The 12,176-nt window shown below is 44.4% G+C and overlaps 1 protein-coding gene across 9 annotated transcripts in view; it reads right to left on the reverse strand.

Moving 5' to 3' along the window:
* Positions 1 to 1,881: 1,881 nt before the first annotated feature.
* tjp1b (tight junction protein 1b) overlaps positions 1,882 to 12,176 on the reverse strand; it is a 54,438-nt gene continuing 44,143 nt past the window's right edge. For 4 of the 9 annotated variants that reach the window (XM_079684058.1, XM_079684057.1, XM_079684062.1 and 1 more), the window contains 12 exons: positions 11,932 to 12,142; positions 11,719 to 11,819; positions 11,265 to 11,615; positions 10,787 to 10,966; positions 8,873 to 9,730; positions 7,771 to 7,862; positions 6,568 to 6,786; positions 6,328 to 6,464; positions 4,639 to 5,101; positions 4,247 to 4,464; positions 3,591 to 3,734; positions 1,882 to 2,469 (listed from right to left, as the gene is read on the reverse strand). In XM_079684058.1, coding sequence (XP_079540184.1) covers positions 2,375 to 2,469; positions 3,591 to 3,734; positions 4,247 to 4,464; positions 4,639 to 5,101; positions 6,328 to 6,464; positions 6,568 to 6,786; positions 7,771 to 7,862; positions 8,873 to 9,730; positions 10,787 to 10,966; positions 11,265 to 11,615; positions 11,719 to 11,819; positions 11,932 to 12,142 — 3,069 coding nt within the window. In that variant the 3' untranslated portion in view covers positions 1,882 to 2,374. The remainder of the gene's footprint in view (positions 2,470 to 3,590; positions 3,735 to 4,246; positions 4,465 to 4,638; positions 5,102 to 6,327; positions 6,465 to 6,567; positions 6,787 to 7,770; positions 7,863 to 8,872; positions 9,731 to 10,786; positions 10,967 to 11,264; positions 11,616 to 11,718; positions 11,820 to 11,931; positions 12,143 to 12,176) is intronic. The other 5 variants (XM_079684064.1, XM_079684060.1, XM_079684065.1 and 2 more) reach the window with 3 other exon arrangements.

Genomic DNA, 12,176 nt, shown 5'->3' on the forward strand with positions numbered 1-12,176 from the left:
ATTCGTTAAAGGTGACCTATCATGCAAAATGCACTTTTGTACATCTTTTATACATGAATATGTGTCCCCGGTGTTCCAGGGAACTCACCAAGTGTCAGAAAACACAACCCTCTCTATTTTCCTCCATACCCAAATCTCTTAAAAAGGGGCTGCAACGGATCTGATACAGACTGATCCAGATTTGAACACTTCTGTGACGTCACAGAAGTAGCCCTAAGGCTATTGGGCCAACTCCACCAATCAGGAGGAGACAGCCACGGACATTGCCATTCGAAAGCGCTGGAGACGCTGTAGTACATATGCCAGGCCTGTAGATGGTGCTGTTCTCACAGAATCAGCCCATGAAAAGACAGTGTTAAATTGAGCGAAATGAGGAATGGCTAAAATGCATGATCTGTTTGGTATTTAGAAAAATAAAAAGTAGAAATATGCCTTATATAGGTATGGTCCTACACTATATTATTCAAATATAGCATGATAGGTCCACTTTAAATAAATACCGTCAGCACTAGATTAATATTAGTGTAAGCCGAATCATACACTTGACAACTCAGAATGAACATGTGGAATAAATATTGAAGCAGCTAAGGTCGGCAGAAAACGAGAATCAAGCGTTGCGTTCTGACAAAAAAGACGCAAAGTTCAGAAACCACACAGGAACCCTTTGGGCCAGAAGACAGCGAGGGTGTGTCGTTATGTAAAACATCTGGAAGATTCCATCAACGCAACACACTCATCCAAGCAGCAGTTACTTTAAAAATGAATTTATTTATTAATACAGTGGTATACTTAGAAATGTGTTGCAAAGGAAAACAAAAGAAGTTGAACCGAATAAAAATAAAAATAAATAAAAATAAATGTCAGCCACACGGGAAATAAACTAGTGTTGGGTTGAAGCAGTGTTATCATATCAAAAGAAAGTAGTACCGATGTGCCATAATAAATTGTCTATTAGTACAAAAATACATTTCAGGGCACACAATACAGCATCCAGTATCACAAATAAAGGGAGGGACCACTCTTCACAGCAGACCCCCTCAAGTACATCTTTTAAAATCATTTAAACCAAGCACTTCTCTATTTTGTAAATAAGAATAAAAAGTTTTCTGACTGTTTAAAAATGCCTTAAGTAGTGTGTGTATATGTTGGTAGAAAAGTCAGACTTATTACTGCTTATGTCAGTTCCAAGGCTCAGGGGTATAACCAGAATACAAACATAACCAATGTAACCGCTTTCTCTTTTTTTAAACAAACGTTTTCTCTTTTATACAAAATAACAAAGATGTACAAAAGTTCATTTACAGAGAACCAAGGCCATATACTAGCAATATGTACAGCCACAATTTAAACATCTTCTAGCTTTTTGTATTTCCTCAGACTTCATATGCATAGCAGTAAAAGAAAGCATACCTTTTCATCAGCCTCAATTATTCTCGTGTGCTAAATCCAAGTTCACCGTTTATGAGAAAATGCAGAGACAACTTTATGTTCCGTAGTGATCGCTATAACTGAAGGATCCGATGTTTTTAAAGTTTCACTGAAAAGTTAATATGCAGATAAGGCATCACTGCTTGCAGTGTACGATGGGATTTTCATGTGTTGAACTTAGTAGTAGCAGGCTTCTGGACCTGAGTCATAGCACATGCATAGATCTCTAGACAGCAGGAGTTTGTAAAATCAAGTCAGTATATTTATCTACGGTAAAACATTGCTACAAAACATCAGTTTAAACAGAGAGAGCCTCGTCAGAACCGACGGGCGTCTCAGACTAATACTTAACCGTCATTCTTCTTTATTATTATTTTTTTTCCCTTCATGAGTCAGGCTCAGCATTTCTCAAGTCCTCAGAGATCCTTCACGAGTGAAACGCATGACCACATAACTCACAAACAAAAGTTTTGCATATACTAACTTTGCTGTTTGTGAGTGTTTCTTTTTTTTTTTTTTTACAGTACGGAAAAAATCCCATTGCAATATTAAATGAGTTTCCAAAATTCTCCTTTCTCTTGCACTGCTCTGACCTTTTACAAAATTAGCTAAAAATGTCAAAACGAGAGTATTCAGTCTGTGGCACGGGTCATGCATTCCAACTTCAGTTCCTTTAAATAACTTGTTTTTAATCTTCATTTTTTGCAAGCCTTGAAAGCACCTGGGGAGAAAAACAAAGTAAAGAACAAGAGTACAGCGTTGGGGGTGCTGGACTCCTCCTTGTGTAGTGTTTTCTTTTTTTCTTAATGTTTGGGCACAGTAAACAACATGAGAGTGTCAGGTTGGTACTTCATCGGGCCCCCCCCCCCCCGTGGAGAGGGGGCACGGCAGGGGGAACTGCGCTCCTCTGTTTTCACATTCAGTAACAGGCCAGCTGTCGCCCTCTTCAGAAGTGGTCAATGAGCACTGACACACAGTTTGCACCCACCAGGTAGTTGGGGTCTCCGGGGAGAGATTTGTTCTGCCAGGTTTTGGGATCACCTGCAGGGAAACAGAGACATGATGTCAGCCGCTGGAGGAACTGCTTTACTCTTTAAATAACTGATACAAAACACAGAAGATGCTCGAAACACACATTTGAGGATGAGTGAATGCATACATTAAGGCAGGAAATGAAATCCCTTTGCTCATCATGACTTCATGTAATCACTTGATGCTTAATGGATCATTTAATGAATGTTAACTCAGTTACTTCATGCATGTTGATATGCTTCCAAATGAGTTGGATTTAAATGACAGAGTCTGGTTAGCTTTTGTAAAAGCACCAAACTACCAGTTCTCATAGAAATGTGTTTTTCTGGTGGTCAGACGCGAAATTCTACAAGAAGCTGCATGACCCAACTGTCATCGTTCATGAGGCGGACGGCTTCAGGCAAGTCCTTTCCTACACTAACTTTAGCTCTGAGTAATCTGAGCAGCAGGTTTTGACAAGCAAGAAGAATGTATAGAGCGTTGTCTCTGCAAACATGATGTTTGAAGTTATTTTAGTTTTATTTGAGTCAAAACAATGTATAGGATTGCAAAGCTCAAACAGTGGAGAAAAATAATGAAAATAAATTATTGTTATTGTTACTATTACATTATTATTGTCAAGGTTGTTTTATCCGTTCATAAGGAAAAGCTATTCTTAAAACTCAACACCATTTAACAGAATGTTGCTCCTCAAATTAATTGATTTGCATGTTTAAGAATAGCAGTTTTGGAAAAGGCTGATCATTCATTTCATTACCAGTTGTACTTCTGATGATTGTAGCAGAGATGGAGGATTTGGACCGTATGTGATGTTTGGCAATGAAGCTTGAGAGAGGTCAGTCGAAAGGACTTTAAAAATAGTTGAAACGTTTTCTGTGACTGACTCAAATCTATTAATCCGCTTAATGTTTTTTTCTATACAGAAGCCCAAGGGTTAAATAAACAAGGCGCCTCATTTCACAAGCAAAGAAATAAGAAAACTCAAATCTCCAAACAGCACATGCATGAAGAAGAAGTGAGGGGAATATGGAAAACAAATGAGTGATACAAATGAGTCGGTCACTGAGAAACTTTCGTCTATAATCACAAAAGCCAGCCCAAAGACCCCAGAAGGACAGAGGACAGCGTACCCGACGAGGAGTCGGAGGATTTTAGAGCAAAAGACCAACCATCAGGGGTCATAGACGCACAGTGAGGGAGGCGCAGCTCCACCGGCTTCAGGAACTTGAGTCCATGCGGGCCACACATCACCAGTGGACTTAGCAGCGTTTCTCCTGCAGGACACAACAAGATTTCAATTCCACAAACATGCAGGATTTAATCAACACACAGGATTATTCACGAGCCAATCAGGAGGCGACATGGAGACGGCTGCCAGGCCTTCTTGACTGAGAATTAACTATTAACTGACCTGCCAGGTTAATTACATTATCACACTCCCCTGCTGCTTAATGGTCATTTTTAAAAGTCCTCTAAATATATCTCCTGGCAAGGATGTTATTTTATTTAAGAGCTTTTTTTAATTACATAACTACAGTCTTGCAGATAAATCAGCAATTTATTCAGTACCATCTCTTTAGGGCTTTTAGCTTCATACTACTTCTCATAAAGACAGAGTTCTATGTTTGTTTAATTATACAGCAGCATCGATGTAAAGTGTAAACATAATATATAATGTAGACATTCATTAGAAAAAACATGCATGGAGCCAAATATACATTCAATTAAATGTATTTTTTTTTCTCTGAGATGCCGTGACTGTTTCTAGGATGTCAGGAGGACTCACCTTTCTCCTTGTCGAGGGGGGGCAGGATGCTGTTGTCCCGGCACACCTTGAAGTAGATCTCCTGCTCCACGTTCTCGGGGATGGCCCCCTGGGGGATAATGATGCTGACGCCTGTCTCGATGGAGCTCAGGACCCCTCCGTTACAGTTGAAGATCCCCCGGGCGGTGGCCACCACGGTGTGTCCTTCATCCTCGTCGTCATCGTCCAGCGTGCTGGGGCTGAGGGACGGAGGCACACAAGTCAGCATCATCACTCATAAATGCGTAGGCAGAGAGTAATGCACAGCAGGGGACCAGAGGACGGACCCCCTGTGGACAAACACGTGTCTCTCTGTCTTTCAGCGGCTCAGTAGTCCCCCTGCTCATATTGGATGTGAAAGTGTACAGTCTCACCTTACAGGGATGGCCTTGGGGATGGCGTTGATGTTATTGTGCTGGTATTTGGGCCTGTTGTCTATGGTGCGGGTGAAGGTATCCAGGCCGCTGTCGTGGTCCAGAGGCTGGGGGGACAGCTGGGGCTTCCCCCCGCTGTTGCCCACCATCCCGATGAGCTCCGTCTTCACCTGGGTGTCGTTGGGCAGCAGGTTGTGGTTGAACTTGGGGCTCTCAAACTTGCGCTCAAATGGCCGCGCCGTGCTGGTGTACGGCTTGGGGACGTAGCGGTTGTAGCTAGTCGGTGCGTGACTGCCCAGGGTCTTTGGCGGTGCTGTGTCAGTGCCGTTGACCGGGGATTTGTCGGGGAGGCCCCTCGGGGGCGGGTAGCCCCCCGGTGCTGGCTCTTCCCTGCTGGGCGGCCGCAGCGCCAGTAGCTCAGGTTTAGGGATGGGGGAGGTCAACGGCTCCGGTATGGAGTTCACTGGATCAAGGAGGATACAGTCACTTAAATATAGTCTTTGTTAATCTATTACAGGGGTTCCCAAAGTGTGAGGCGCGCCTCCCCTGGGGGGCGCCAGAGAGCTTCAAGCGAGGCGCAGCCGCCAGAAAAAAAAGAGAAACAGTGAAATCTAGCTAGTTAACTTCATGGATGTATAAGGTTAACTTCAGCTAAATGTAGCGAGCGGCAAAATATGGATCGATTTTTTGTGAAGTTACCTAAAGTGAGAGAGGAGACAGTGTCTGTAGGATTTTCATGGACCGGTCCTGATGACACTCCGCTGCCACAGTGTGTTATCTGCAACGAGGTGCTAGCTAATGACAGCATGGGAGCATGTAAACTCCGGCGTCATATTGAGACGAAACACCCATATTTGGTGACCAAGCCACAGGACATTTTTGACCGGAAGCTTGAGGAATTGCAGTCACAGAAAAATGTCATTGACACATTTAGCACTGTGAATACCAAGGCAACCGAAGCATCATACCGAGTGGCGTTACGGATAGCTAAGGCAGGTGAACCTCACAACATTGGTGAAACGTTACTCCTCCCTGCTGCTAAAGACATCTCCGTCTCAACTATTTCTCTCCGAGTGCAACGTATGAGGAAGCTGCCATCCTTAACCTCAACATGTTTAAAACATAAAGATCAAGAGGTTTAAAAAAGCTATTGTTTAATGTTTTAAGGAGGTGACGCTCAGCAAAAAGAGAAAGGTAGTGAAAACAGAGCATTTTATGACATTTTCTCTTACTGGACCTCTTTGAAATGCAATTGAATACCCCTGCATTATAGCAACAACAACAATAATAATAATAATAATAATAATAATAATAATAATAATAATAATAATAATAATAATAATAATAATAATAATAATAATAATAATAATAATAATAGCAATAATAATTGGGAGGGGGGCGCGGCTGTGATTATGTTCTCTGAGGCTCATCTTCCCACACTTTGGGAACCCCTGATCTATTATATCCTTGCACTGTAGAATTTCGGTTTTTAATTTAATTGACAGTAAGCACAATAAAACTGTGTTGTTACATTTACAACATCTCATTATAATGTATCCTTTGTTCAATAAATGAGAAAAAAATCTCTCAGTGTCTTATCATTTAGCTTTGACCTAAGAATAAATGAAAGCTGTTTAACAAATTGTGAAGAACATTTTAAAGACAAAAAGAACAATTGTGTGAGCTTACCCTCGTTGGGGCTGAGCTTGGGCAGTGTGTTGGGCGGGATGGCGGACGCGGGGGGGCCGTACTGTGATGACGGGCTGATTATGGGCAGGGGTTCATATCTTTTCTCCACTGGACTCACCTTCTCAGCAGACTCAACTCTGCAACAGGCGGACACAAAGAAGACGGTGAACCAAACATGAAAAGGTGTGCAGCGGGTGTGTCTCCAGGACTCTTCAGTGCTGGCAGGAGGCGCGGCTCTACCTGTTGTATGGGTAGGACAGCTGAGCTGGTTTGGGAAGGTCGTGGAAGCGGTTGATGCCAGGGCTGGGTTGGCCCATGGCCTTGCTGTCGAAGCTACGGCGGTCAAAGTAGGACAACTGCTTCCTGTAGTACTCCTCATCCTCATCTGGGTCATAGTGATTGGAACGCATCATGTCATCCAGGGGTTTATTAGTGTGGGGCTTCTGTGGCTCAGGGACCCTGAAGAGGAAGAGAGACAAGTCAAACAGCTGCAGAGACTCAAACAAAAGGGACGGACAGCAGGGTCTGGCCTAAAGTCCGCTAGACAATGTTTCGGTGGAATATATCCTGATTGTCATTTCAGCCTAAATGTTGGTAACAATTTATGAAATTATGAAATATGTCTGAAAACCATCTGGACATCCGAGACAGAGTGAGGAGCTCAGGTCTGTAACAAGACTGGTGTCGAGCTTCTCACAGCAGGGAGCAATGAGGTTCACAAAGAGCCTGCTAACATGCAGAACTGGTCGTCTTGGTAGAAACTGCTGTCGGTTAGTCGAAACAAATGACATGTTATGTCTTTCCCTAGCCAATTTTTCTTCTCCTCAACGGTAAAAGGTCATGAGGAAAAGATACCGTGGTGCTAAGAAAATCCATTGAATTTATTTAAGACAATTAGATATTAGTACAGTAAAAACTCAACGCTGTATGATTCAAGAAATTCGTCCTATAAAATACAGAATCACACCTAAATGAATCCACAATGCTCAATCATGAAATGGTACAACTAAAAAGTGACAGCAGATGTTATTGACTGCCGGATGGTGTGTAGCTTTAAAAGCTGCATGGAATTGTGGGTTGGTTTTTATCTCCTTTTCTTTGGTAAAGTGTGGTCCAGTGTATTCTATGCTAAAAGTGATAAGAAAGTAGACATTGAAGGACATTTCCTTAGCATTCAGAGGATTTGACCAGCTCTTATCATGGCTGCCACTTAGTTACTTTCGGTTCATTTCACTCAGTTAAGATTTTCTGATCTCAAAGACTATTTGCCCACAGCACTGGCCTTTGCATGTGTTTTTCTTTGTCTTTGCACACCACACCAGAGTCTGGCCTGCTGCACAGCGCCTTGTGTCCACTAGGTGGAGCTCTAACCACGAGCCTTTGCAGGATCTGAGGTGTCCTTCAGCCTCCTCTGCAGCCTGGGGGTGTTGTGAGGACTCTTACCTATAGGTGCTTTTCTCCTGCTCCAGGTTGCTGAGGGAGTTGGCTTTGAGGACTGGGCCAGGTGCACTTGCAGGTTTAGGAACATCTGCAGGCTGGAAAGCAAAGGTCTCTTTAGTTCTTCTTGCATCTGATCCAGAGTTCTGTTCACATGAATGAATTGCATGCACACGGATATGCACAGTGTGCCTGACATCTCACAGGCCAGACGATCAAAAAGCAGACGCTTTTCTCACAAAAACAAGCTTGCAGTTTCAAGTCTTGCATTTCTGCAGTTTTTCGACTGATGCAGCTGCTGTTAGGGGAAAACATAATTTGGCCTCGGTGGAGTTTTCTCGGTTTCCCGTGCTGCTTTTCAAATACTTGCTTATCCAAGAACACATTTTTAAACCTCTGTTACAGCTAATGAATGCTCCAATTTAACATTTAGCCTAATATGACCCACCTTGTACCAGGCACTACTGGCAAATATATATTGAGTATAAGTACGGCCTCTTAGTTATAGTTTTTCATATAGTTCAAGTCATAGCTTAGATTTGAGCTATCTTTTTTTATTTTCCTATGTCTTCATCTACCTCCTTGAGTACGACTTGCCTGTCTCTTACTACCCTATTTCTTTCCTTTAGCAATGTTTGTAACTGTGATGTTACCTTAGAGCTATACATAGAGTAGCAAGGGGGAGTAAACCTATTGATCAGTCTATAAACAAAGAAGGATCTCCAACTGTTTTGATTATCAATTAATTACTTAAATAGTTTATCATCCAACGAATGGCACAAACTGCTGTTTTCAGTCTCTTAAATATGCTTTTTAAAAATATCATATTTACCTAGATATTTTTGGGTTCTGGACAAAACAAGACATTTCAAGACAACACCTTGGACTGGGATGGACATTTGTAACTATTTTCTGAGTTTTTGTAGACCAGACCACTTATCAATTAATCTAGAAAACAATGAAAGGATTCATTGCTACTGAAACATTATCATTAGTTGCAGTATTAGTGTAGAATGTAGAGATATTACATGAATTGGTCTTCCACCTAAATACATTCACACCAATAGAATAAATATCATATGTATGATTGATCGTGTGAGGATTTTACCCTGAGTGCTGATTCTAGTCCTTCTTTAGCGCGGTCCATGGACACAGACCGTTTATTCTCAAACATCTTCACTCTGTTCAGCACCGACTGCGGCTTCATGGCCGGGTCATCTTCCAGGTCTTCCCTCAGCGGAGGAGGGAGGGGTTTGGAGCCGGGAGTGGTCGCTGGCTCACCTGGGGAGGGCAGGGTCTCCGGTATATGGGGGGGAAGTGGAGGTTCGGAGTTCATCATAGGGTCGTGCATCCCCTGCTTGAAGCCCCTGCTTGGAGGCCCGGGAGTGTAGGCGGGCCTCAGACCAGAGTCACTGTAATACTGCTTGGGGGGGTCCGGCGATCGGGGTGAGTTAATCGGGAAGCAGTGAGGTTCTGCATCGTAAGGAGAGCGGGCGTCATAGCCAGCAGGGGGCGGGGGTGGGGGCTCGTCGTAACGAATGGGCCCGGGTTTACTGTGGCGGCGTCTTCCATCGTAGCCCACCGGTGGGGCCTCATCGTAGCGTGGCTGAGGGGGGCTGTAGTCTCGCCCTGGACAGTCGTCAAAGGGGGAGCGGGGGCTGTAGGCCATGGGTTGCTGGTGGCCCGGCTGGTACCCCCCCCCGGGCTGGGACGAGGTCTGCTGGTCGTAGGGGGGCCACTGCTCGTTGTAATGAGGCACACGGTTGTCGTAGTGCAGGTGAGAGTCAGAGTTGTGAGGCTTTGGTTCTGTGTAGCCGCCGCCGTCGTATCCGTAAGGCGGGTGGTCGTATTCACGGTATGGCTGTTTGTCCTGGTACGGCGGCTGGTGACTGTAGCTCAGAGACTGCTTCAGGCCATGGTTGATTCGCACGGGGTCCTCCATATTGTACAGATCTTTCTTGTACATCTGTGAAGAAACAACACTGAATTAACACACACACATTACATCATCATCATGTCGAGGTTTCAGCAAATCACCATGATGGAGGACAGAAAGCACTCAGAGAACAATAGTTTCCCAACACCAGATTAAAAATAATTTCAAGGTGGTCAAACTGAAACCTTGAAGAACTGAAAATGTGAAACAATAACCAAATCATTAGAAAATAAAATCCTCAAACCATTAAATTAAGCAAACATCAATTCAAAGTGCAATTACACAAGCAAACCCTTGTCCATTGTTCAAAAACTGTTCTGAATGCCTGTTTGACAAGATGCCTCTCAATAATGATAATAATCCATGTGGACACGTCTTGGTTTTACACATTAACACATTTATAAATAGTAAACTCACAAGCAATTTGCACATTTCTGAGAGGCCTCATTTCAAACATATGATGTGTAGCCTGTAGACAGCAAACATAGTTACAGTACTTCCTATGGAAGAGTGTTGATTTGTTGGCATCATATCCGACAAAACGACTCAACAGAAGACACAATGCAGTGTGCTGATGTAAGTTTGTCATTCCGTGGGGAGAATTGCTTGAGGGAAATCATTACCAGGAGTACTGTCTGCAGGTTAGCGTTCATCATGCAACCAACATTCAGTTTGCATCTAATGCAACGTCAAACTACAACAGACGACACATCTACCATTACGATGCCAATGTAAGTGCTACTATCGTTTATCTACAGAAGAGAGTTAAAGCTGAAAGGAACCCAAAAACATTAGGAGCCATGCAAAGGAAGTAAGAGCAACAGTTAGGGCTGGCTGTGGATGTCTTCACCCGCGTCAGAGACTCAGACGCCCCAGTCCTTCTGGTCTCCCAGCCCACTGTGGTGCATGTGGACAAGTCTGTCGCACATTTTCTGGGAGCCAGAGGCACACAGTGGGCTCAGTGAGGCACACAGTGTGGGCGTGTCATGCAGAGAGCAAGTGGAAAGCATGTGCGAGAAGACAGGCAGTTTAAACAGCAGGCTGGGGCCCAGGCCCGGTCCGAGTGGCTGGTGAAACAGCGGGTACCTTTGTTTCTGGGCCAGACTGGTGGGGTTCAATAAGCTCAGGGGCAGAGCTGGGGCTGCTAAGTGAGTCAGCCTGAGGAGCTGCGGCTGCAGCAGGCGGCTCCTCGGGGTGCAAACCCTCAATCTGTACAGACTGCTCAACAGCAGGGGGCGCTACCACCGTCTGAGCAGCCTCCTCTTGCTGTGAAGTATTGTTAAGAGACATTTATAACACAGCCTGCATACACAGTACCGCTCACCCCAACACAGAGCTTTTTACTTACACTGAATCAGTTTTACATCAGCCAGAGAATGTGGTTAGATGATAACATACCGGTAGCTTCTAAAACAGGTAAAAAAACTTAGCAAAGGACATTTAATCTTAACAAAGGTCAGAACACAACACTGAACACAAAGAGCGATTCCTCAGCGCTGCAGTACTTAAAGCCATTCATCCTTCTCTGAGGAGCACAGCCTGCAAAGCTAGAAATGAACTTTACCTGCTGCGGAGCGGCCATCTTGAAGCCAGCAGGGTCTATGCGGCTGGCTGGGTCGGGCTGCACAGGGTGCTGGTATCCAGGGTAACCAGGGGTGTCCTGAATCACGGGCGGGTCTTCTCGGACGGGCTCTGAAGAGCGGGTGATGGCGGGCTCCGTGGGCAGACCCACCTCGTCGTTCAGAGTCTCGTCCAGCTCCTGGTCCGTGTACGCCCCGCCTTCCGTGTCCGTGTCCTCGTAGTCTGAGGTGTGGCGGCTGTCGGTGCTGTACATGGAGTACTCACTGCCCGGGGCCGACAGGTAGGACAGGCGGTCGTCATGGATGTCCAAGTCATCCTCTGTAGTGCCATCAGCCTGAGAAAAGCGAAGAAATGATCATCCCATGTGTGACTCAGTTATACTAAAAGAATGATAGAAATATTGCTCATTAAAATAAAATATGAAAAGGTTCTCTCACCTTGCCCTCTGATACCCACACCAGCTGGTTCTGCTGCTGCTGGGTCGTTTCTTTCAGAGCTCCGTACCAGCCATCGTTCATATTGTTCATGTTGATGGTGGCTAAAAGAGAATATTTTCAAATGAAACCACGGTCACTTCCTGAAGAATAAGATTTAAGAGCAAAAGAGACAGTTTGCATGTTGAATGTTCTGTGTTCTCTCTGCACACTCACTGGTGAACAGGTGGTGATTATTCTTCCTCAGTTTGAGGGCTCTCTCATAGAGCTTCCTGGCGCTCTTCCTGGACTCTGAACACAGTCTGGTCCTCATGTTCTTCACGCCCTGCTTAGTGTCAGGGTTAAGGAAGACTACAATCGGGTACCACTGAGCATAGTTCAGCCTGTCCACAGCATTCGGGGTGATGTCCAGGACAGCATGTTTGTCCTTCATGAGGAAAACAATAGGGATATATCAGTGA

This window comes from Notothenia rossii (assembly GCF_949606895.1).
Source record: "Notothenia rossii genome assembly, chromosome: 5".
Classification (NCBI taxonomy): domain Eukaryota; kingdom Metazoa; phylum Chordata; class Actinopteri; order Perciformes; family Nototheniidae; genus Notothenia; species Notothenia rossii.